Source organism: Nilaparvata lugens, chromosome 4 (assembly GCF_014356525.2).
Source record: "Nilaparvata lugens isolate BPH chromosome 4, ASM1435652v1, whole genome shotgun sequence".
Classification (NCBI taxonomy): domain Eukaryota; kingdom Metazoa; phylum Arthropoda; class Insecta; order Hemiptera; family Delphacidae; genus Nilaparvata; species Nilaparvata lugens.
Genome location: NC_052507.1, coordinates 242,403 through 269,514, shown reverse-complemented (window position 1 = coordinate 269,514; position 27,112 = coordinate 242,403). Strand labels below are relative to the sequence as shown.

General features: G+C 35.9%; 1 protein-coding gene across 2 annotated transcripts; it reads right to left on the bottom strand.

Annotated features, from left to right (window-relative positions):
* Positions 1–34: 34 nt before the first annotated feature.
* On the bottom strand, positions 35–27,041 carry LOC111048836 (something about silencing protein 10). 2 transcript variants are annotated; one of them, XM_039425476.1, is made up of 10 exons: positions 26,850–27,041; positions 26,435–26,603; positions 21,951–22,137; positions 19,823–19,941; positions 17,395–17,569; positions 15,674–15,794; positions 14,365–14,586; positions 13,131–13,372; positions 3,522–3,667; positions 35–203 (listed from the first exon to the last, which is right to left on the bottom strand). In XM_039425476.1, exons 1-10 carry the CDS (start codon positions 26,864–26,866, stop codon positions 114–116), a joined length of 1,488 nt encoding a protein of 495 aa, XP_039281410.1. In that variant the 5' UTR covers positions 26,867–27,041; the 3' UTR covers positions 35–113. The 2 variants fall into 2 exon arrangements, with proteins under 2 accessions (XP_039281410.1, XP_039281412.1); XM_039425478.1 differs by lacking the exons at positions 35–203; positions 3,522–3,667 and adding an exon at positions 8,945–9,147.
* Between the last annotated feature and the right edge of the window lie 71 nt (positions 27,042–27,112).

The window sequence follows — 27,112 nt, the reverse complement described above, 5'->3', positions numbered from 1 at the left end:
AATAGGTAGGGAATTCAAGTCGATAAAACGATAATTCTTTCTTAGTTAAAATATAAGTATATTATAAAATTCATTTTTATATAGCTCACAAAAATTATCGTTGGCAAACTTCTTCATTTGAGTTTCTTGCTCTTTATAACACTGGCTTTGATACCGAACACCTCTCCTCTGTATTTCGTTGATTCTGTGAGTACATTTCGCACCTGAAATCAAAAAGTTGTAAGTTAGAAAATAGGATAAAGTTTTACATCGTAAAGTTGAAATTAAAATGTGTTTTGCAACTTGAAACTTTCATGCATCCGATTGAGTAACTACTAGTAATTGAATGAGATAGAGTGAATAAAGCTAAGAATTGGATATACAATGGAACCTCGATATACTGTAGTACAAGGTGCGGCAGTCAATCGGGCGATTTTGCAACAGCGCTTGTGTTCGTTTGGCTGGAGTGGGGAGAACGATGTGAGAACGCCCATCGTGTAGAAAACTTTAAAGCATTTTAGTAGCAAAGGAGCAGTGGACAGGAGCACAGCGTGCTTATGCCGTAAAAGCATTAAAAACGGGGACAGCTATGTGATCGCTCAGCGTGAATTTAGAAGAGAGTTCGAGATTCATCGTAATAATGCTGTTCCATCAGCCAATGCCATAAAGACCTGGGTTCGTAACTTTGAGGCAAATGGTTCTACAGTGAAGAAGAGAGGTGGTAGTGCAAAAAAAGTGCGTACACCAGAGAACATAGCGGTAGTTAGAGAGGCCTTTGAACGGAGTCCACGCCGCTCAGCGCGTCGTCATTCTGTGGCACTTGGGCTTTCAGACCGCAGCGTTCGACGAATCTTACATCAAGATCTTCATTTCCATGCGTACAAAATTCAAATTGTTCATGCATTACAGGACCAAGACCATGGAAACAGACTTCAATTTTGTGAGACACTTCTGCAGTTGATTTATGGAAACCAGAATCTTATTAACAACTTACTGATGAGCGACGAAGCACATTTCCATTTGTCAGGATACGTTAACATGCAAAATTTCCGCTATTGGTCAGACGCAAACCCGTACGAAATCCACGAGAAACCACTCCATAGCTTGAAAGTTACTGTATGGTGGGCGATATCCTCTTTTGCAATTACTGGTCCCTACTTCTTTGAAGATGAGAGGGAAAGGGCTGTAACTGTGATAGGGGAACGCTATGTCCAAATGTTGCAGAATTTCTTAGCTCCTACAATTTCTCATCTTCCTGTGAACGGAGACACGTTCTTCCAACAAGATGGGGCTACCAGTCACACTGCAAGAAAGTCCATGGCAGAAACTGTAAGGAACATGTTTCCCAATCATGTAATCTCGAGACATGGGGATATCGGATGGCCGGCCAGATCCCCCGATCTTTCAGCCTGCGATTTTTTTCTGTGGGGCTACTTAAAAGGAAAAGTGATTATGTCTCCAGCAACACACACAATTCAGGAGTTGAAAAATCGAATTCAGAATGATATTGAACAAATTCCAGTGGAGATGCTGCGACGTGTAATGAGCGATGTTAGCAGAAGACTTACTGAAGAGTGCAGAAGAGTGCATACAATGGTGGACATCTGACAGATGTTATTTTTCAAAAATAAGACTTTTCTTTTCTATTTTTTTAGTTTTTTGAGCTTGTAAACTAAATGCTACTATCTTTACTCTGTGTTTTTGTATGTTTCATGTCAATAAATCTAATCATTCACTCTTGATAACGCTTTTAAAATCGCCCGATTGACTGCCGCACCTTGTACTTTTCAAGGGACCGCTCAAAAGAATTACTATTACGAGGTCTGTATTAAATCAAGGTTGAAGCTATATGGACGTTTCAGGAAATTGCAGAGAAAATGACGGGGTGTACCAAGGTCTATAAATAGAGGTCATGACACTCGTGTTCCTTATGGAGCGGCCATTATGTGGGGTCTTTATGGCGGTATATTTGAAATATTCCAATCTGCTCATAACAAAACCATGCATTATGCTTTTTAAAAAACAATATTCTGGTTCAGATAATAATTATGTGAATTCAAGTTTTCGATTTTTTAATAATGAAATTTCAATAATGAATGGTCTAATCATTCATTTTTTTATTATTAAAAATTGTTCTTATTCTTGTAACTTGTTATGATTCATAAGGCATTGGGACAAAAGGCAAACCTTAAAAAGAGTTTGAAGTTCCCAATCTAAAAATCAACAATCCAGTTCCTATAGTGGGGTCCACGTTATAATGGCAGTAAAGAAAGATTGATTGATTGATTGATTGAGTACTTTATTTATGTAGATTACAATATATAATAGCTTACAATACAGCAAAATTATAGATGAATTTACATGATATAGACTAAGAAAATAATTATTGAACTGTATATATGATATGAAAAAGCAATTTGTAATATAATAACTATAGATAATAATTATATTGTTATGCATCTACATAAATTGGCGGAGCTTTGGACATATCAATGTCCATTCTTCGGAAAGAATATTAAAAATATCCTCCCCACTAACTCTCTACCAAAGATAGGAGAGCAACGTTGCCGAACCTCTGAATTGTCAATGCCTTCTATAAATGGTAGCTGATACAGGTTTAATGATGTAATTATTAACTGTCCATTCTCGTTTAAAATAATCAATTATATTTTATTAACCAAGAAATTATATTTTTCAATAATTCCATAATAAATTTTCATCATAAGGATGAAATATTTTATTAATTAATTATTAATTCTAAATAGCTGAAAGACGATCTGGCAACAGAGCAAAGCGAGAAAGAGATAGCGCTATCCGCTTTGTTGAATGATGAACAAGGATAGCAATACCATTGCTAATCAAACACTGCCATTATAACGTGGACCTCACTACAGTTGGAATATAAATATTTTATTCTGTAACTTAGGAAGAATTTATTTTACAATTCAAAGCCAAGCAATATTCCTTGAACAATATAACAAAATAACATCATGTTATTCAATAATGATAACTCTATAATGTTACTCTATAATGATAACAGCTGATAAATTTGAAAATTCGCCATAAAATGGCGATTTTGCAATGCATCACCGGATTGTGTCATGACCTGTATTTATAGACCTTGGGGTGTACTATATCTAAGTTCCACTGTAGAAAAAAGGAACATGACAAAAGATGCATGAAAATAATTAATTATAAGAAGAGTAGCTGTTTCAAGATAAGAGATTGTTATAATCATGACGGTAATCTAATAATAAAAATACTAAGGATGATGCCCACATAAACTCTTAGGCCTGTGCGTGGGTGATGAGTGAAAGGGATGATGATGAGAGATGACGACTACTCTTCAGGTAGTCGGGACCGACGGCTTATCGTCTCCTCCGAAAGACGAGGTGGCCGTATCTATGTGATTGTGCTGTGGTCAAAAACTTTTGCCCCGGTCGAGATTCGAACTTGGGTTCTCTTGATTAATAGGAATATTATGAAAGGGAATTTACAAACTAAAGTTGAAATTGAAATATCTAGCAAAACATGTAATTTACCTGTCCCTTCCTCCTGATCAGTGCTTTGCGGTATTTATTACGATGCTTCACCCTCGGATTTCTAAGTTCCTTTTTACGCTTTGGAGTCAAACCCTTGTTTTTAGCCATTTCGTATGTGATGGCACGCTTGCCTTCCTCCAAGTCATCTGAAACAGAATAACATTATTATTTTAAAATATTCATTCATTCATTTAAACATCATAAAAATGATAATGGGATAGGAAAACAAGCGAACCCTTCAATATTCCTCTCCCAAATTAAAAACAAATTTATCTATACTATAATAAAGTAAAGAACTGGCTTATACACGTACGGGATAGGAAAATAATATGTTTGACGCATCATCACGTCTGAACTACTGGACTGATTAACTTGAAATTTTGCATACATAGATTCTTAAGTAACCGAGGATGGTTATAGGCCTATTTTCAAGTTTTAAGTTTGACAAGTTTTAAAATAGACCCTTGCGGAGCACGGGTTACCTGCAAGTCAAACATATATTTGATTACTTTAAGGAGACACCAGTCAGTAATTCAATCTTCTTTCGATGAAATTTGAATTAATTAAGCTTGAGATATCTAGGTGCGTACAGACTTATGCGACACGAGCACGCGCATCGAACACAAACAGAGAGATTCAGATATAATATGCATAGCATCAACTGATATGCCCGTGATCGTGGCGGATAAGTCTGTACGCACCTTTACATGAAATTTGTACAATCAATAAAATTGTAGATAATTAGAAATTCATCCATTTCAGAAGTTATTTCTACATTTGAGGCGTTGGATTATGATATCCATATGAACAAATTATTCACATTACAGAAACACCTTATCAGAGCTGCATTATGCAGGCCAAGATTGTACCCTAGTAGACTTCTTTTTCAAGAATTCCAGGTGCTTACAGTGAGGCAAACATATGTTAAAAGAATCATATTATTCATTAATAAGAATAGTGACACATTCAACTTAAGGAATAATCCATATAATTTGCGTCCCTCCAATCCATTACAGAAACATTAAACTAATCCTTAGTTTAATTAATTAAATTAACGTTTTGGTAGAGAGTTAGTGGGGAGGATATTTTTAATATTCTTTCCGAAGAATGGACAATGATATGTCCAAAGCTCCGCCAATTCATGTAGATGCATAACAATATAATATCTATAGTTATTATATTACAAATTACTTTTTCATATCATATACAGTTCAATAATTATTTTCTTAGTCTATATTATGTAAATTCATCTATAATTTTGCTGTATTGTAAGCTATTGTATATAAGTGTATAAGCCAGTATATTGTAGTCTACATAAATAAAGTACTCAATCAATCAATCAATCAATCCATTACAATTTTATATTGATTTTACCAGCTTAAGTGTATGTAGACGTCTGTTTGAATATCAGTGTTACTTGTTTATAAATAAAGTCCCAACTGAATTCATTATTAATAGAATTACAAAATCCATAATGAATCATATACTGGATTGGATTAGGATAAATGTTTATTTTAAATTATCTATATCCATTAAGTAGTGTTTCATTCTTGTGTTATAAATTAAAAAATTTATTAAAAAATTAAAACCATTGTCATGGCTTCCTTGAATTGGTCTTTTTAAGTTTGTCATTTGCTTGTGATTTTGTTACTTTGTCTTATCGTTTGTAAGTATTGAGATGTGACCTGGTTTCCATAATATTAGTTACTCTAGTGGTTTGAATAAGCTCTTTTTCTTTCTATTGACATGTTTGCTGTACCTAGTTGTTCGAACTCACTGCCGGCGCACAAGTTTTCTTTCCCGGTAGTGTCATTTTGTAAGTTAGAATATTTATTTTATCAATCTGTATTATTTTATGGCAAATAAATGAATTTGAATTTGATTCCAAACCAATCCTCATCCATGAAATCTCATTTTTGGCAAATAAAGAAAAACCTGTAGAATTGTATTGAGAAGGAGGAGCATTTGTGTTTTGATTTCAAAAAATCAATAACAAAATTAACTCTGATTTAACAAATGGCCATCCTATCAATTTTCAATATTTATGAGCAGAAATGCAATTTAAATTTGGATGAGGGTTGTTCTGAAACATAAACTGTGATGAAGCTTGTTTTGGAACATCCATTGCTGGACCTTTCTGGAACATATTGTACATGAGAGAGCAATTTTGATCCATTTTTCGTCTTTTTTGAAATAGAATAAACCTTTAACATTATTCCTGACTGAATGGACAATATTCCTCCAAAAATAGCTAAAGAAACTGACAGCTTACACTTAGCTCAGATCAGAAACAATGCTTCTTTGCTCACTATAACTACCACAGTTATAGGTACCTAAATACTCTTGTTTTGATGCATGTATTGCTGCCAACAATAATATTTATTGGTAATCCCAGAAATACCAACTTTATACTCTATACTAAAGTCATAATTATTATCTAGGAATAGAAACTGGAACCGATTCGAAAGGTAGGTTGTCAAAGAATGAGGTACGCTTTGAAACAAAAATTGCTGATGAGCCTCCATCGGATAAAAATCGGTTTGGAACTCACTTTCTTTGCAGGATAAATCATTTAAAACGCACAGCGGACCGTTGTCTGCCGTCCCTGACCTTCCATTCCCCCAGGGCACAGCGGACCGTTGTCTGCCGTCCCTGTCCTCCCATCTCCCAGGGCACAGCGGACCGTTGTCTGCCGTCCCTATCCTGTCTGTCCTTCCTTTTCCTACTTCACTGGAGCGGAACCGAGGCCATAAGGCCAATACAAAATTACATCAAAGTGGTGTCATCAGAGAAGAGAGCGACCTTCATGCCGTCAGAAGCACCAGGAGGTGCTGTTCACGCCAGCTGAGGCACAAAGAAGAAGGAAGAGGAACTTCGACTTGCCTCCTTTCCCCGCCACATTACGACTGAGCGAAGTCATCCAGGAGCAACACCTGGGTATCAATCACCCACCTCTGAAGCTACTCAGGGTGTACGTGATAGATTGGCGCCCGAACTTGGGGCACGAGGCAACGAAGTAAGAATCATGAGTGAACAGGGAGAGTCTGATTCAGATGTTCAACACCAGGAGCTGACAGAGGATCAGTCGGTCGAGGACATAACCCCGAGGTGATAGCCGACCCAGAGTTTCCTGGATCTATAGATTGAAAAAGGATGAGGCATTCAATCTTCTACAAGATTGGGGCATAGTGTCATCTGGAACACTTGCTGAGTTGAGGAAGTTGTTAGTAGAACAACATAAGAAGATGACTGTACGTTATCCCAGCCCTAGACCTGGTATAATGAGCAGAAGCAGTGGGGAGACTGGTCACTCAGCAACAGGTAGGCATGCTGAAGTTGGAACCAACATTCACACAAACCCCCTCATGGACCCAGGGGCGGTATGTGACAAAGTAGAAGCTGGAGACTGTCATTCGACGGCCAATCAGATGCTCCCAGCTTCTTAGAAAGGCTAGACGAGCTACAACAAGCCTATGGGCTCACTGGCAACCAACTACTAGTCGCGCTACCTGAATTACTAGTTGGTAAAGCTACTCTATGGATGCGTAATCGTCGTGACCAGTGGAAATCATGGGACAATTTTGTGACAGATTTCAGATCACGCTACTACCCACTTACCTATGAGGAGGACCTCGAGAATCTAATTCAGACAAGGAAGCAAAAGGAAGGTGAATCGTTTGACGAATTTCTCGAAGAAGTACTGACACTCATGAGGCGTAGAGGAGGTTTTACAGACAAGAATAAATTACAGAGAGTGTATAAGAATCTCCTCCCACGTTACAAATTGTATATTCGGCAATCAGATGTTCATAGTATCAACGAATTGGAAAAATTCGCGAGGGAGTATGAACAAATAAAAGCAGAGGAGAAACAGAATAGACAGAATTCGAGAGTTCACATGATTGAGGACACAAAAAAGATTACAAGGCTCAAGGTTGAGACAGTTATAACCCCTACTAGTAACAGACCATCTCTTAGTGAGTCTGAACCCATGTGTGGGCAATACAAGAGACCGGGGCACTGGAGATCACACTGTCCCGATATCCCACCATGTAAAAGGAGCGGAAAGAGAGCACTGAAATGTGTCTGTGATGTGCAGAAGGAGAATAAAACTCCGAACAAGACAGCAGTGATGCAAACGGCACACAGGATCCATGTGATTGAAGAGTCATCAAGTGACAACAGACTATTCATTACTGTGACAATCGGTGGTAAAAAGTGTCGGGCATTGCTAGATAGTGGCGCTGAAGCTAATTATATGAGTAATGAGGTTTATGAAGTTATCCAAAAAATAGGGATGATAAGGAAGGTACCAACTCATCACCATGCAAAATTAGCTGATGGACGATCTACCCCATTAAATGGGAAGCTGACAACTAATGTAACTATAGGACAAATCACAGTTCCACTAGTGGCGTCTATAATGGAAGGACTTGGACAAGAGTTGCTATTAGGCATAGAATTTATGCGTGAAAACAGGGTGAATATTCACACATTCACGAGAGAGGTAGAGTGGGACCCTCCCCAACTGAATCCTACAAGTCCGCTAATAATGTCGCGATCTCTCTTATTGGGGACTAAGACAACAGCAGTCCCAACAATCAGCTATACAATCCGAATCTCAGACAACAAGGATCGCGACAAAAGGATATTCATGCAGGTTGGTTTGAATGGAGTTGAACTCAATGCTTTGATTGATGCCAGGGCGGAATCGTCATATGTTCCAGACAAGCATCTTCGGGCAACATAGTGATGGATCACAGGAATGAGATGAATGACTCTGAACGGCGGGGCACAATTCATGCCCCAGCCACCAACACAAGTGGTAACTCCGAGAGTGATGTGGAAAAGTTAATAGCACCCCCCACAGTCATGGATGTGAACAAGACAACACCACCCCCCACTGCCATGGATGTGGAGGAGTCCGTGCCACCCTCAATGGATAAGGACGTAGGAGAGCCAACGCAGTGTGCGACTATCAATGAAGTAGTCCCACCGTCCCAGGAACCCACACCAGGTCACTCAAGGAGGAAGGATCCAGTGTTCTGTAACCGAGTCTCGACACCTGGTAAGCGCAAACGGGCTGGCAAGCCACGTATAAAAATCCAATTACCGGATGGACGGCGTAAATATGTGCCCTTAGACCAGGCATAGATGATGCCCATAGGCAGTGGCATACACCTCTAAAGGTGATGCCTGAGCGGCATACACCTCTTAAGGTGATGCCTGGGAGGTGTACACCTCTTAAGGTGATGCCTAGATGGCTCACGCCTTTTAAGGTGGTGCCATAGAGGGCTCCGAACACCCCCCCCCCCAAGTAGGAGTGGGGTGTCACAAAGTAAAATTGTGACGAAAAAATAATAAATAATATTATTGAAAGACGCTCGGCTATCAGCAAAGCTAGCCGACCGCGGAGATAAGGAAGGTCCGATGGCGCATCATCTTCCGCGCATCGAGACGATTTCCACCGCCTCGGCGGTGGCACAACTCCATCCCTCCACTTTGGAGGAGTATTTATTACGATGCTTCACCCTCGGATTTCTAAGTTCCTTTTTACGCTTTGGAGTCAAACCCTTGTTTTTAGCCATTTCGTATGTGATGGCACGCTTGCCTTCCTCCAAGTCATCTGAAACAGAATAACATTATTATTTTAAAATATTCATTCATTCATTTAAACATCATAAAAATGATAATGGGATAGGAAAACAAGCGAACCCTTCAATATTCCTCTCCCAAATTAAAAACAAATTTATCTATACTATAATAAAGTAAAGAACTGGCTTATACACGTACGGGATAGGAAATAATATGTTTGACGCATCATCACGTCTGAACTACTGGACTGATTAACTTGAAATTTTGCATACATAGATTCTTAAGTAACCGAGGATGGTTATAGGCCTATTTTCAAGTTTTAAGTTTGACAAGTTTTAAAATAGACCCTTGCGGAGCACGGGTTACCTGCAAGTCAAACATATATTTGATTACTTTAAGGAGACACCAGTCAGTAATTCAATCTTCTTTCGATGAAATTTGAATTAATTAAGCTTGAGATATCTAGGTGCGTACAGACTTATGCGACACGAGCACGCGCATCGAACACAAACAGAGAGATTCAGATATAATATGCATAGCATCAACTGATATGCCCGTGATCGTGGCGGATAAGTCTGTACGCACCTTTACATGAAATTTGTACAATCAATAAAATTGTAGATAATTAGAAATTCATCCATTTCAGAAGTTATTTCTACATTTGAGGCGTTGGATTATGATATCCATATGAACAAATTATTCACATTACAGAAACACCTTATCAGAGCTGCATTATGCAGGCCAAGATTGTACCCTAGTAGACTTCTTTTTCAAGAATTCCAGGTGCTTACAGTGAGGCAAACATATGTTAAAAGAATCATATTATTCATTAATAAGAATAGTGACACATTCAACTTAAGGAATAATCCATATAATTTGCGTCCCTCCAATCCATTACAGAAACATTAAACTAATCCTTAGTTTAATTAATTAAATTAACGTTTTGGTAGAGAGTTAGTGGGGAGGATATTTTTAATATTCTTTCCGAAGAATGGACATTGATATGTCCAAAGCTCCGCCAATTCATGTAGATGCATAACAATATAATATCTATAGTTATATATTACAAATTACTTTTTCATATCATATACAGTTCAATAATTATTTTCTTAGTCTATATTATGTAAATTCATCTATAATTTTGCTGTATTGTAAGCTATTGTATATAAGTGTATAAGCCAGTATATTGTAGTCTACATAAATAAAGTACTCAATCAATCAATCAATCCATTACAATTTTATATTGATTTTACCAGCTTAAGTGTATGTAGACGTCTGTTTGAATATCAGTGTTACTTGTTTATAAATAAAGTCCCAACTGAATTCATTATTAATAGAATTACAAAATCCATAATGAATCATATACTGGATTGGATTAGGATAAATGTTTATTTTAAATTATCTATATCCATTAAGTAGTGTTTCATTCTTGTGTTATAAATTAAAAAATTAAAACCATTGTCATGGCTTCCTTGAATTGGTCTTTTTAAGTTTGTCATTTGCTTGTGATTTTGTTACTTTGTCTTATCGTTTGTAAGTATTGAGATGTGACCTGGTTTCCATAATTTTAGTTATTCTAGTGGTTTGAATAAGCTCTTTTTCTTTCTATTGACATGTTTGCTGTACCTAGTTGTTCGAACTCACTGCCGGCGCACAAGTTTTCTTTCCCGGTAGTGTCATTTTGTAAGTTAGAATATTTATTTTATCAATCTGTATTATTTTATGGCAAATAAATGAATTTGAATTTGATTCCAAACCAATCCTCATCCATGAAATCTCATTTTTGGCAAATAAAGAAAAACCTGTAGAATTGTATTGAGAAGGAGGAGCATTTTGTGTTTTGATTTCAAAAAATCAATAACAAAATTAACTTTGATTTAACAAGTGGCCATCCTATCAATTTACAATATTTATGAGCAGAAATGCAATTTAAATTTGGATGAGGGTCGTTCTGCAACATAAACTGTGATGAAGCTTGTTTTGGAACATCCATTGCTGGACCTTTCTGGAACATATTGTACATGAGAGAGCAATTTTGATCCATTTTTCGTCTTTTTTGAAATAGAATAAACCTTTAACATTATTCCTGACTGAATGGACAATATTCCTCCAAAAATAGCTAAAGAAACTGACAGCTTACACTTAGCTCAGATCAGAAACAATGCTTCTTTGCTCACTATAACTACCACAGTTATAGGTACCTAAATACTCTTGTTTTGATGCATGTATTGCTGCCAACAATAATATTTATTGGTAATCCCAGAAATACCAACTTTATACTCTATACTAAAGTCATAATTATTATCTAGGAATAGAAACTGGAACCGATTCGAAAGGTAGGTTGTCAAAGAATGAGGTACGCTTTGAAACAAAAATTGCTGATGAGCCTCCATTTTAGCATCGGATAAAGATCGGTTTGGAACTCACTTTCTTTGCAGGATAAATCATTTAAAACGCAAAGGAGAGTGGATGAAGATTGGTTTGGAACAACAAGTGATTTTCAACCTCAATTTAGAATGGGTTAAAATTTTTTCTGGAACATAAGAATAGTTTAGTCGATGCAGGGCTGCCATCTTTATAAGCTAACATCAATAACTCAATTTTCGATTTTAGTGGATGAGGAACGGTTTGGAATTCAACGCCTCATTTATTTATACAGATTGATAGTTTATTCACGCAACGTATACACAATATCTGCAAAATATAGAAGAGGACAAGTTAAGAAGAGAATGAGATACTACTCACAAAAAGTAAAATACTAGATTGAGTTTAATTAATATGAATAAAAATATAAATCTGAGTACCCATTTAAATTATTTCGAAACATGTCGTGACGAAATAATTTAAAAGGGTACTCAGATTTATATTTTACTAGCGTCAGGCTCGCTTCGCTCGCCATATCCGTCTAGCCAGGGGCTCCGCCCCTGGACCCCCGACTGCATCGTCTAGGAATGAGATCAGCAGGCTCGCTTCGCTCGCCTGCATTTCATTTGAGCATTTTTATCATATGTTGGGACAATCCAGTCGGGGGTCCAGACTAAACGTCTGGCTAAACGGATATGGCGAGCGAAGCGAGCCTGACGGCTAGTAATATATATTCCCAGGATTGAAGTAGCAGTGCCCAATCAATTTTTCCGCGATAAATGCATTTAAATCTTCAACTTGGTGCCAACCTAACAAAGTCAACTCAACTAATGCCAACCTGACAAAATTATTAATTTAGTTGCCAGTAAACACTGTTTCGAAGAGGTACTCTATCTAGATTATAGTTCTATAGTAACATATGATATGGGAATTCAATTATAATTAAGAGATTGGGAGAAGAAGAATATACATGCTAAAAGACGAACTTTAAACCCTTAAAAACCAACCTTAGAGTTAAGATATTGCCAAAGATTTTTAGTGCGCCTCTAAAGGGCCAACTGAACATACCTACCAAATTAGAACGTTTTTGTCCGGTAGATTTTTAGTTCTGCGAGTGAGTGAATGAGTGAGTGAGTGAGTGAGTGAGTGAGTGAGTGAGTGAGTGAGTGAGTCAGTGAGTGAGTGCCATTTCGCTTTTATATAATAGATTAAAAGTAGCCTTAGGAGAAAAAATACAGTAGATTAAGTTTGTGCCATGAATATTGATGTTGTGGAACTTTTCCATAATTGAAGACACTTGAGATATTGTCAAAAAATCCACTTTAATTTAATAAAAATTATTATTTCACTCTAAAAAAGCATGCTCCTGTGAAATAATACTTTTATTAAAATAAAGCGGATTTTTTTGACACTATCTCAAGTCTCTTCAATAATTATACTGTACTTCTTTGAATATACATGTCAATAATGGTTTTTATCTTATAAATGATTGGGAAAAGTACAGGTTCAGCCCAAAACTGTTACTTTCCTAAATTCTAATAGAAATATACTGCTTCAGGGCTAACAGCACTAAAATTAGTAATACCTATTTCAATTTTTAACTGATCAAATTAATGAATTATGTCAAGAGAACTGCTCGATTTGAATTACCTGCATCGATAGCGTTTTCCTCTCCCGATTCCTCTTCGCCATCTTCCTCTTCTTGCTCTTCCTCTCTCTTCTTCTTCTTCTGTTTCAATTTGAGATTCTTGGTGAAAGGCGATTCCTCATCTTCTCCTACGAATCTGACCTTCTTCTTATTAGTTTCATTATCCTCTGGCGGAGGCCTCTTATTCGAAGTTTCAGGTTTTTCTGTTTTGGACAGTAGTTTGAGCCGCTTCTTCTGTTTCACCCTGTAAGCAAGATTTAATTTAATGTTGGATTTAAGAAAAAGCTGATTGCAGTATTAAAATATTCTTAACTAATCTTGTGTTGAATGCCACCAAGAAGATTCTGTTGTTGTTTTTTGACAGACAAAATATATTTATTGAAAAAAAATGCAATTTACAAAGTAAAAATCTTATGTACTCATCATTTTCAATATAAAACAACAACAAAGAATAAAAACAACCTCATCATACACTAAGCCAAATTAATCTTTAGAAAATGGTCTGCATGGGCCTGTGTGTCCTTCTAATAGAATCGTAAAAATACAACCGTTGTGAATGAAATTCAATATGATATATCAGAATAAATTTATTGAAGTTTCAAAAATCATTTATCATTTAGAACACCTTGATAATATAATCTATAATATAATAAATTAAAGAACGGTCTAACACACGGACGGGACAGGAAAATTAAGTTTGACGCATCGTCACGTCTGAACTACTCAACTGATTAACTTGAAATTTCGCATAAATATTCTTAATTAACCGACGATGATTATAGGCCTATTTTCAATTCTTCAAAATTTCATTACATCAAGTTTTCAGTTTGTCAAGGTTTAAAATAGACCCTTGCGGAGCACGGGTTACCTGCTAGTTAGTAATAAATGAGAGATTGTTTTTATTGAAGTATAGATTGGCTTGTAAGGATGTATACTATCCATTTTCACCGGTCCGGTTTTTATGATTACAATCATAATGATGGAGAGAAACACATTGATTTCAATTGGAGCGGCCACACTGAAAACAAGCCACTGTCACCGGGTAGTGTGATTCAATTGAAAGCAACGTATTTCTCCTAATCTATGAAAACCGGTCTGGTAAAATGAACCATTGAAAATTTAAATTATAAATCCTTAAATTTGAAATATTTTAAATCAATTGAAAACAAAACAAAATATTTATTCTGAATATCATTTGCATAAATATGATGAATACCAATTCTTTAGAGTACTCACAGTTCGTTAGAACCAAATTCACAAGTGCACGAGTTAAGATCGTCGACGTTCTGATGCACTGCAACAATCTGCTTCAGTTGATCGAGGAGTTCTTGACTTTCCAAGTTATCCAGTTGTTCCAGGGTTTTGCGAAACGCCAATATTCTTTCGGTAACCGGATGTCCTTTTATATCGACTCCCTTTCTCTTCAGCAGAAGGTAGAAAATCAGATTGATACAATAGCTGAAAAAAGTAAAATTATGAATTCATTTCTACAGCCAGAGCCATGGAAATATGGAATATTATCTATACTACAATAGTGGAAAGAACTGGTGTAATATAGTGTGCGATTATAAACGTATGGGATAGGAGAATTATGTTTAACGCATCATCACGTCTGAACTATTAAACTAATTAACTAGAAAATTTGTAAATAGATTCTTAATTAAACAAGGATGGTTATAGGTGTGTTTTCAATTTTTCAAGATTTCATTACGTCAAGTTTTCAGTTTGTCAAGTTTAAAAATAGACCCTTGCGGAGCACGGGTATCCTGCTAGTCTATAATAGTATGATAAACTGGAAAAGAATAATATGGTAGATACCTATACTTTCATTCAAAAACTTAATATCATAAGAAAAAATAAAATCGTGCGTAGTGAGTTAATTCATCATCGATAATCTGTTCCATCTACGTAAAACTGAAAGGGTATCAGGGGAAATAGTCTCTCTATTTCGCTTTCTTTCAAACGTCAATGAATCTACGAAATTGAATTTCAATTTCTAAGCTCAGTGATTATTTGGAAATTGAATTTGAATTTCAAGAGCTCTGCGATTATTTGGAAATATCAAGTAGGTAAAAAATCATAATTATTCATACAGTAATTATTAAAAATCTATCAGAATCTTCCTTCAATTACTGTGAAATTAATTAACAATCTATGACTATAAGAGTACACACACACATAAAAATGCGTACAGACTTAAGCGCCACGAACACTTGCATTTCACTTATCAAGTTAATTGTACAATAACAGTAAGATACAGGTATAATTAGCATAGCATCAGCTGATGAAGATTGAAATTCGCGTGTTTGTGGCGCAGAAGTCTGTACGCACCTCTAGAAAAACATGAAACTGACTATATATGATCAGATCATATCATACCTGTGGTACCTTTCTGTAAGTTTAGTAATTCTGAATGATTAAATAAATAAGTCGTATATCATTAAATATTTGCTGTAACTTATGAAATAATTGTTTAGTTAGTAAAGTCGGTTTTAGGCTTTCTAAAAACGAATTTTAAACTGATAAAAATTAATGTTGAACTAACTTCAAAGATACAGCAGTTTTGGTAGACACGTAACGAGACGCTGGAGAATCCCGAGCTATGTGGCCGCTATCAATCAGTTTGGAGACAGGCATCAAAACGTCTATCACGAACTTCAATCTCTCTGAAATTGAAAATTAACAAAACACTTGTAAGAATCATGAAAATTCAAGGAATAATAAAATAATCCGATGCAATCATAATGTGAAGATTTGACAGCATAGTTTGGTAATTATAATGGGTGGAATCACATAGGTGACTCTAGACTAATGATGGCTTCTTTTTACTAAGGCGAAACGTTTGTCACTCACCAATGATAATAATACACGTCCACTGTAGTACTACTTCTTAAGGTGCGTACAGACTTTCGCTCTGCTCCGCAATCGAACGTCACTCGAGCAGATCGATTGATGATCGACCGGGGGAGCAAGAGAGGAACGCGAGAAGAGCTAACATCTCCCGTAACGTTCATGATCGGTGCGAGTGCGGAGCGATGGCGGACCGTGCGCGGAGCATGTTGGAGGCGCGTATATCTGTACGCACCTTTAGACATGATATTGGCCGTTTTCACACTTGCGATTATCGGCCGGCATTGAATGAATAAATAAAATGATATTGTCATCAAGCAATACTGGCATTAGACATAATACTAGATTCACAAGTAAGATAATATGCATAACACAATTTTTCCGTCATAAACATTTATTTACCGCCTCTCAGAATTGTCCTCCAATTGGCTAATTCTCACCAACTAAGCCAATCAGAGGACAATTCTGAGAGGAGGACGATAATCGATAGGTGTGAAAACGGTTTTTTGCTACTTACACACATCAATGAATTTCGATATCAATGCTTATTGGAAATAAGCCATTTTAAATAAGCCAAAATTAGCTATTCTAAATACACATTATCAAAACAAAACATCTGCATGTACTTATCTCTTATGGATAACAAATCATTACATCATAGAGAAAGTATACTTGAGTAGATAAACCATGGGATAGGGAATTTTGAGTCGTAGAGATAGGGGAGCTAGAGGACTCGTTGTTTAATTAACAAATAATGTATGTTTCGAGTACCATAGAGCATAATATAGAAGGTCAAGACTGGATCCCATGATGCATGGCAGCATATTGCCTTAATATGGCCGATTGAGAGCCATATATGCACCATCAACCACGTTTACTTGTAGCAACAGCTGTCCCTCGATAATCCGACACTTTTTAATCCGACGTACTCTGTAGTCCGACGCGCCAAACGTAAACATAAAACATTAAGAGCCGGTTTCCGAGCTCGGGATTTGGCTAAGTTCTAGACTTTAAACAGCTGGAGTCAGAAAATTTGCTTTCCAAAACGGGGCGTAGCCGCAGTTTTTATAACAGTAGGCCTAGTCGCAGTTTTTATTTTCCCATTTCTATAATTTAAAACGTTTTTCCTTGACGAAATTAAACATTTCTAAATAATTCAAAATAGCTGAAACTTTACACTATTTTCTCTTTATTTTATTTTGTGTTTAATTTTCTAGTTTTTTGCAATTTAATTCAAACTTGACTTTGACAATGACTACGACTACGCCCCGTTTCGGAAAGCCAATTTTCTAACTCCAGCTGTTTAAAGTCTAGAACTTAGCCAAATCCCGAGCTCGGAAACCGGCCCTTATAGATACTATTCTTCAGATATATTTTATTTATACTTCTTAATCCAGTCATTTATTCTTTACGTACCTTTGAAATCACCCACCAATCCCAGGAACTCAGGAGACTGTTTCTGTAAGAGCGCCAACTTTTCCCTCTTGGTCAGTTTGGACAAATCCTGTTTGATCATTTCGTCCTCCATTTTGAATGCTTCCTCATCACTCTCATCACTGCTGGCTTCTTCTTTCGATTTCGATACAACACTCTGTTCGGTACAATTGAATAAATTATTAATTTTAAATAAAAAGACTAAGAAATTGTCAAAAACCACACATTTTATTGAAAGTTGAAAAGACCAGTTTCGGTTGTTACACCATTATTATCAATCTCTGAAAAACTGAAACAACCGAAACCGGTCTTTTCAACTTTCAATAAAATCTGTGGTTTTTGACAATTTCTTAGTCTTTTTATTTAAAATTAATAATTACGACTATATCAACTCCTCAACTACACAAAAAGTAATAGAAAGTATTCGGTAAGTTGTTTTGTTCAAGATAGAGCCAACTGAGTATTGATTGGGTAGTGACTGAGTTCAATAGGATCTGTATAAAGTAGAATTGATATTAGTCTGGTTTTCTTGGAATCAAGTTTCCTTGACTTCAAGAGAGCTAGAACGAGCGATTTAGCAAACTTAGGGCCGGCTTCCGAGCTCGGGATTTAGCCAAGTTCTAGACTTTAAACAGCTGGAGTCAGAAAATTGGCTTTCCGAAACGGGGCGTAGTCGCAGTCCACGTTTAAATTGAATTTCGAAAAACTAGAAAATTGAACAAAATAAAATAAAGAGAAAATAGTGTGAGGTTTCAGCTATTTTAAATTATTTAGGAATGTTTCATTTCGTCAAGGAAAAACTTTTCAATCGTAGACATGAGAAAATGAAGATTATCATAAAAACTACGACTACGCCCCGTTTTGGAAAGTCAATTTTCTAACTCCAGCTATTCAAAGTCTAGAACTTGGCTAAATGCCGAGCTCGGAAAGCAGCCCTTAAGGCTGTACAAAGGCAAAAAATAAACTTTCTACTGGTGATAATTTTCAAAGTTTTTCGATTCGAATATCATCAAGCTATCAAAATGAAAAAGTTTTTTCAGGAAAACATTTTTTTCCGATCTTTACTTTATGAGATATGAGTGCCTAAAGTTTAAATTTTTGGGACAGAACATTTCAAATTCGTTAATAGATAAATCCATGAGATTTAGAGAATGGATTTCATGGTATTGTTGATCTAGAGCAATGGTCGCCAAACTTATGAGCCTGTGAGCTAGAATAGCATTTATAAATCTTTTAGTGAGCTACTACCAATATTAGACTGAATAAAGTACGGTACGCAAAATGAAATTTCACACTTTTATTGACTATTAAGATACATCTCTAGTGTTGAAATCTACTTATCCCATAGAAAAAGTATAACAAAAGTTGAAATTTACATTTCAATGAGAGCAGTGGAACTCTTTTTGGTCATCAAGTATTTTCTTGATGTTTGGAGTGTACGTTGTAGCCGCCATTCTGATGCAGTTGTCCAAATGTTCATCAGTCAGTATATTCCTATAGTGCGGTCCACGTTATAATGACAGTATTTGATCAACTTTGGTTTTGCTATCCTAGTTTATCATTCGACAAAGCCGGTGGTACTATCCTTTTCTAGGTCCACAACGATACCAATTATGTTTTTGATAGTGTAGAAATATAATTAATTAATGCAGAGAATCGGTATCGCTATTCTTCTATCTTTATCCACTGCCATTATAACGTGGACCTCACTATATATAGATATTTTTATAAATTTCATACTTGAAAAATATGCTTCACACAAGTAAGTAGAGCTGAACATAGCTTTCAACCTCAATGCAACTTGAATAATATTTGTATATTTTTCTTGGGGACTTGAGGCCAAAATTTGATAGTTTGCTAGTATACAAATAGAAAAACTTTGAAAAATATCACCAGTAGAAAGTTTATTTTTAGCCTTTGCACAGCCTTAAAGTAATCTGTATAAAATAGAGTAGGCATTAGTCATTCCTCGAATTCAAGTTTTCTTGACTTGAAAATAAATTGAAAAAGCTATTTTTGTAAAATGAACGATTTTTGCAAACTTGAATTCAAGTTTCCATAATCTCAAAAGTATATAAAAAGTGAACAATGGTTGATCTGAAAAATGAATATAATTAATTTCAAAGTTTTCTTCTTCATCTGCATTCTACATTGACAGACAACGGTTTTTATCTTATTTTCCCATTTAGGTTAGATTCTACCCTCAAGTTGAATGCAAAAGTGAAACATGTTCAACATCTTCTTGAGCCAATCAACAAAACTTGAATTGAAGAGGACTTGAAGAATAGCTTACATTGGTATAGAAGATTCAAGTTTTTATTATTTAGTTTCAGGTTTTTTGAGATCAAGGGAACTTGACTAATGTAAACTCTATTTCAAGTATTTAAAAGCAAAAGGTAGTTTTAATTACCTTAGTTATTGCGCCTAACAGATCAACATTTTCCATCTGAGAGGCAAGTTTCATTTGCAATGTCCGCGCCTCCTTCTCTTCCATTAGAGCCTGCTCTTCTTCCGCTTCTTTGGAAAAACCTGTGAAAAACAATAGATTGTTGATAGACCAGTATTTGGAATAACCAAATAAACTAGATTTCAGTAGAATTCAATGTTGAATCATGTTCATGATAAATATTCACATTCTTTAGGATTGACTAGCATGTAACCCGTGCTCCGCAAGGGTCTATATTTTAAAACTTGACATAATGAAATCTTGAAGAATTGAAAATAGGCCGATAACCATCCTCGGTTGATTAAGAATCTATATGTAGAATTTCAAGTTAATCAGTCCAATAGTTCAGACGTAATGATACGTCAAATATAATTTTCCTATCCCGTACGTGTATAAGCCAGTTCTTTCCTTTATTATAGTTTAGATTAGAAATTTGATTCGTTATATTCCTACATATTCTACAAACAATTCGATAACAGTGCGAAACTGAAAAAGGATGGAGTTATCTGCATTACTTGAGGAGAATAATCTTAATTTTTCACCAGGGTAATCTAACTTTTCATGATTTATTAATCAATATTGGTAACTGAGATTCTTCTTCTTCTTCTTCTTCTTATGATGTGGAGTTGATAAAGGATATAGAGCTACAGTATCTGCTTTGCTTGTTGACAGAAAAGGATAGCAAACCAATTTTGATCAGATGCTGACTTTATAACGACAATCTCACTTTAGATAGACTATAGTGAGGTCCACGTTATAATGGCAGTGAAGAAATTTAGGACAACAATGTTGTCGATTCTCTACCTTGCGCCTTCTAAAGAGAATAGTTGATATCAGCGTATCTAATGTCATATAAACTGTTCATTCTTGTTAAAAAAAATCAATTTTAATTTTTTCCCGGTAAGAGAATATTTTTTCAATGATTAAATAATGAATTTTATAATTGAGATAAAATATTTTGTTCAATTATATTTCAACATAGTTAAAACACGATCTGACAACGTTGAAGAGCTGGAAAAGGATAGCTCTATCTGCTTTGTCTAATGACAGACAAGGATAGCAAACCAATGTTAATAAAATACTGTCATTATAACGTAGCTCACTATAATAAATGAATAAAACATTTTTGCGAGATTTTACTTACCTTGCCCTAATACCATAGGTAAGGAAAGTATTGCTTTCCGAAGAAAATTAAGATACCCAAATTTCTAAACGTTTCAAGGTCCCCTGAGACCAAAAAAGTGGTTTTCGGGTATTGGTCTGTATGAGTGTAGTATGTGTGTCTGTGTACACGATCTCATCTTCCAATTAACGAATTGACTTGAAATTTTGGTACATAAGGTCCTTACACTATAAAGATCCGACACGAACAATTTCGATCAAATGCAATTCAAGATGGCGGTTGAGTATGTTGTCAAAAACAGGGGTTTTCGCAATTTTCTCAAAAACGGCTTCAACGATTTTGATCAAATTTATACCTAAAATAGTCATTGATAAGCTCTATCAACTGCCAAAAGTCCCATATCTGTAAAAATTTCAGGAGCTCCGCCCCATCTATGCAAAGTTTGATTTTAGATTCCCAATTATCAGGCTTCAGATACAATTTAAACAAAAAATTTTAAGTGGAAAAGATTGAGCATGAAAATCTCTGCAATTAATGTTCAGTAACATTTTCACCTAAAATTGAAAATAAGCTTGGAATTCGAGAAAATATGACTATTTAATTGCAAACTGTTGATTCTATTAAATCATTCACTATGAAGAGATAGCAGACCTCTTGTGTCTCCAGCGTTATTGTACTGTCACCAGCTGGCTCAGATCTTTGAATAGTAGACTTGATATGCGCGTGAACACTAGCGTCAGGTGATCAATTTCCATAACAGCAAGGATAGTTGTGTGAGTACGCCACACCAGATTTTTTGATTTCAGATACTGTTGTTGGTGAGATGTGATATCTATCCATAATGAAAACACTGGGATTTTGTCAAAATATCACTAATCTAGCGATAACTATCACTAATTTAGTGATATTTTTGACAACATCCCAGTGTTTTAATTTTTGCAAGAGTTGATGAAAATGTAACTCACTTACCAACGGAATCATCGACCGCATAGTCATTGTGATAGTAGTTGTTCTTTCTCTTTCCCCAGGCTTTTGTGTCGGGGAGATCATCGTCATCCTCCATTCCTTCAATGTCGCTGTCCTCAATTCCTTGTTCATTCTGTTTTGCATCTCCTTCGTCTTCATCCGACGATGTGTAGACGTCGAGAACCCCTTCCTGACAAAAATAACACACAATTAATAAGCAATTAGATGTAACAATTGAAACACTCTGCTCAAACTCCTATTTCGGACTATGTGTAACCTTATCTAGATTGGATGACGAATAGCACACAAGGTTACCTTATTTCTCCTCTCGCCCTATCATTTCGATGATGTACTTATTGTATGAATGAATGAAGAATAAATTCATTATTTATTTATTTACAGGCAAATAGCTTTCAATTAAGTACAATGATGTACTTATTGTATGAACTAGCTGTCAGGCTCGCTTCGCTCACCATATCCGTCTAGCCTGGACCCCCGACTGGATCGTCCAAAAGTGAGATCAGGGGGCTCGCTTCGTTCGCCTGCTTTTTCATTTGAGCATGCTTCATTCCATCAGAAAAGTCAAAGTACTGAGAAAACGCAGAAAAGCTGACAAAAACGCTGATTTTGAGCGTATCGTTGATGAAATATTAAAGTCACCTCATCACAAAATTTCTAGACCCTAGCTAAACCTCTGTACCAAATTTAAACATTTTTTGTCTATTACTTGATAAAAGAACTGAGAATACGCTAATTTTTGGCGTATCTTTGGCGTTATTTCAAATTCCTTCTAACAAAACATTATTACACCCCAGCTGAGCTTCTGTAGTAAATTTGAACATTTTCTGTTCATTAGTTCTTGATAAAGCTGAGAAAGCGCTGGAAAAACGTTTAAGTAAGAGCATAACCTATTATTTCGGACATTTTATTATTTATCAAAATTTGGGAACAGAATAGTATTGGGCTTTGCCTGTTGTTCTATCCCCATCATATTCATATGATTTGTAATTGTATCAACAAATAAATAAATACGGTAAATAAATAAATAAAAACGTAGATTTTGAGCGTATCTTTGGAAATTTTTCCAAATCCGTTCTTAGTGCGCCTCTAAAGGGCCAACTGAACATACCTACCAAATTTGAACGTTTTTGGTCCGGTAGATTTTTAGTTCTGCGAATGAGTGAGTCAGTCAGTCAGTAAGTGAGTGAGTGCCATATTATATATATATATATATATATATAATATATATATATATATATATATATATATATATATAAATGAATAAAGAATAAATTCATTATTTATTTTTTAAGGCAAATAACTCTCCACAAGTATTTTAAGCCCAGTATATGATGAGGGAATGAATGATAGTTCAGTACAAACGTTCATATTCGTGAAGATTTCATGAAGGGATCAATAGATAGATGATTATTTATTTTTAATAAATTGTGCTGTTAGCTTACACTTTTACAACAGCACTTATGATTTTGTTGCTTGTCGAACGCGTTTCGTGGCACTGAGCCACATCCTCAGCGTTCAAGGAGTAGCTGGATACTAATATCAATTATTAGAATAGCTGAGTCATCACTCAGGCCACGAAATTGAACTTTTGGCCGGGTGACCTGAGAGTGTGATGACCGCGTAGAGACTGAGAAAGTAAGACGTAGAAACTAAGGGACAGAACGTTTCGAGGTGCGCTAGAGGAAGGTTGTGTGAGAGAATTAGTATTGAGGATGTGATTCATTGTGCTCAGGAGAGAGATTGATTGAGTACTTTATCTATGTAGATTACAATATATACTGGCTTATACATTTATATACAATAGCTTACAATAAAGCAGAGCTGTAGATGAATTTACATGATATAAGCTAAGAAAATAATTATTGAACTGTATATGATATGAAGAAAAAAGAAGCAATTTGGAATAACTACACAAAATAATATTGTAATGCACCTACATAAATTGGCGGAGCTTTGGACATATCAATGTTCATTCTTTGGAAAGAATATTCAAAATATTCTTCCCAGTAACTCTCTGCCAAAAGAGAGAGAGAGTGAGTGAGTATTTGTGACTGTAATGAGATTTATCATAATAGAAGCTGTTCGGACTCACAAAGTTTGAGTTTTATTTCTTAAATAATCTTATAGAAAGTAAGCAGGGCCCAGGACCCTAAAAACCTGGTGGAGGCAGGCTACTGGAGAGCACTGTAATGCTTGCAGGCACGCCATAACTTGTAACCGCCGCCAGTTGAGAGTCGAGTTATAGAAAAGTATCGATCTTAAGTATCGATAATCCCCAGTTGTACCAGTATAAGACTAGTCACTAACGTAAATTTGCATAGATGAATGCATCAGTATTTGCATGACGTAATGCATAGATGAATCTTGAAGAGCTGACCTCTAGATCCTGGATGGCAATTACAGTTATTTATTTCACAGATACAGTAAATGTATAAATAAAACAAAATACATAATAATTCCATGCATGGGCATGGTAGTAACAATTAACAAGACAAGGACTGGTGTTTTCATATCGGCAGTATCATTTGGTAACCCAAGAGTTATCTGGGTTGTGGAAGCGCTGCAACCCCTCATCCAACTCTTAGACCAGTTATAGAATAGACACGCTGGAAAGTCTAGCCTTTGAAGCCAACATCTACTGCCATATCTCCAAATCGTAACGTCATCATCGGATAGAAAACTTTCAGATTGTGTTTATTTCAGAAGGATGTAAATTATTATTCATTAAAATGGTAAGCTCCCGCTGAAATAGACACAATCTGCTATGGAAAACAATGTAAACAAACTCTACAGAAAAGTTTTCTCTCTTGTGCTGACGTCTCGATTTGGAGATATGGCAGAAGATGATGGCTTCATCGACTTTCAGTATGAATATACAATAAGCCGTATCTATTCTATAACTGGTCTAAGATCCAACTCAAGTAAATGCCACCTATTGGTAAGGTCCACGTTATAATGGCAGTGGAGAAAGATAGGAAAACAACGTTCCTTGTCAATGCCTTCTGTAGATTGGTGAGGACCCAGAGCAGCCTCATCTACCAGCCAGTTAGAATTTTGGACAAGCTGCTAGTTTCAGCCAGGACTCTGCCAGAGACTAAGGGCTTTCCTTCCGGAGAACCCTTTTTATTCACTGAAGGAGATCTATGATTGTGATCCTTAGACTGTGAGTAGCTACTTCTTTGCATAAACTTCTTTCGAAGTGAGACGAACTTCTTTAGTCTTACTGCCTGGTATGTCTCACTGCATGCTGCTCTGTGTGTTTTCACTTGTAACTTTTGTTCTTGACCTGTCTTATGAAAGTTTTTTATGTTCTTGACTTGTTCACTTGAGGCCATACCTATGACCACGCCATGAACAGAAACTTATTATTATGTAGCTGATACATGTTTATTGATACAATATTAACGGTTCATTCTCGTTTAAAATAATCAATTATATTTTATTAAGCAAGAAATTATATTTTTCAATAATTTCATCATGAATTTTCATAATTGAGATAAAATATTTTGTTGTTGATAGACAAGGATAGCAATACCATTGCTAATCAAACACGGCCATTATAACGTGGACCTCACTATAGGAGGTATTGCCCAAGTCGTATGTTTTGAAAAACTGGAGTCTTACGATTTGAGTCGAGCTAGTGTGAGGTGTAGGGCCCCAACTACCGTATAAGACGCGACAAAATTTTGATTGCGTTTCTATCAATGTTTGTTACAGTACGCATAGCCTCTTACCTAGGAGCCGTATACGAGCACAATTGCGCTCGTATAGTGTTTCTAATGCCTAGTCCACACTTTCGTCAAGTCGCTTGACAAGCTGGTGGGCTTGGCCACGTTGATCCTGTCAACCACCAATGAATTTTGACCACTTGTGGATGGCTGTCACACGGCTGGCCACTCGCCTCGTCTCGACAAAAATTGGAGCGAAGGCTAGCCAAGGCAAATCAGAGCGAGCGCTGCAAATGCAGCCACCCACTATCTCGTCTTCATTTGTACGCACTTGTCGAGAGTGTGGACGCAAAATTATAAGATACAATGCATCTTGTTATTTTGTTAACAAAATAGAAAATTCCGCGTTCTGGGTACGCTACATAGTTGGACTGACCAAACGTATGTGTTTGATGAAACGTTACGTTAGGTTGGCTTTAGTACCGTTTGCACAGTATATGCTTGAACCAGCTCATGGTTTAAATCATTATTTTTTAGCAACAAAGATAGCCTGAAGCCCAGTTGCTAGGACATTTATCAAGTCTAATGGAACATTAAATCTATCGGTTTAATGATCCATTAAATTCAATAAGTTTTCTAGAAACCCGGCGTAAGGCTAAAATCACAGAATCCCCTATAATGCTTTCTCTGCTAAAATGTTATTGTAAAAATCAAATATAATCAATCTGATCAATTAGACCATTAAATCTTTAGGTTACCAGGTTATTTAGGTTACTGAAATTCAATTGAAGGAATCACCTCATTATCTGTGTCATAATCATCATCGTCTTCGGACTCCGCTGCAAATGATTTTCCTTTTTTTGCTTTGTCCAGGAGAATTTTTTCATTGTCATCATAATCGTCATCAGAGTCGGTAGGCTCATAATCATTGGTGTCCCTGTCAAGATCATGATCAGGATTCTTTTTCCTAAAAAAAATCATATTCAATGATCAACAATACTCTTGAAAACAGTGTTTCAGTTTTTTCAACTCGCTTTCAACCAAACTAAGAATGGTTTTGCACTGAAATAATTAAAATTGGAAATTAAAAATGTTTGAAATAATAGGTACGTCTATTTGTAATTTGAGAATAACTGTAAATCAATATTATAAAAATGAAAACAGGTTTGATGAACACGTGATAACTGGAAAATGCTATAAAATAAATACTTACATTCGGTTTTTCTTCATTTTTGTTAAAGCTTAGTGTGATTATATCCCGTGTGGTATCAAGAACAAACAAAAATAAAAATTGAAGTAGAATGATAGTAATTGCGCTAACAAGTTCAATGTTAATAAAGATTGAGTAAAATTTGAGGTTATGGTAAAATCTCGATTGTTCCTTGTCGTTAGATCGATATTACTTTCTACAGTTTGATATATCAATAACGGGGAACCACCATAGCATCGACAAACCACAGCATCGACACGACATAG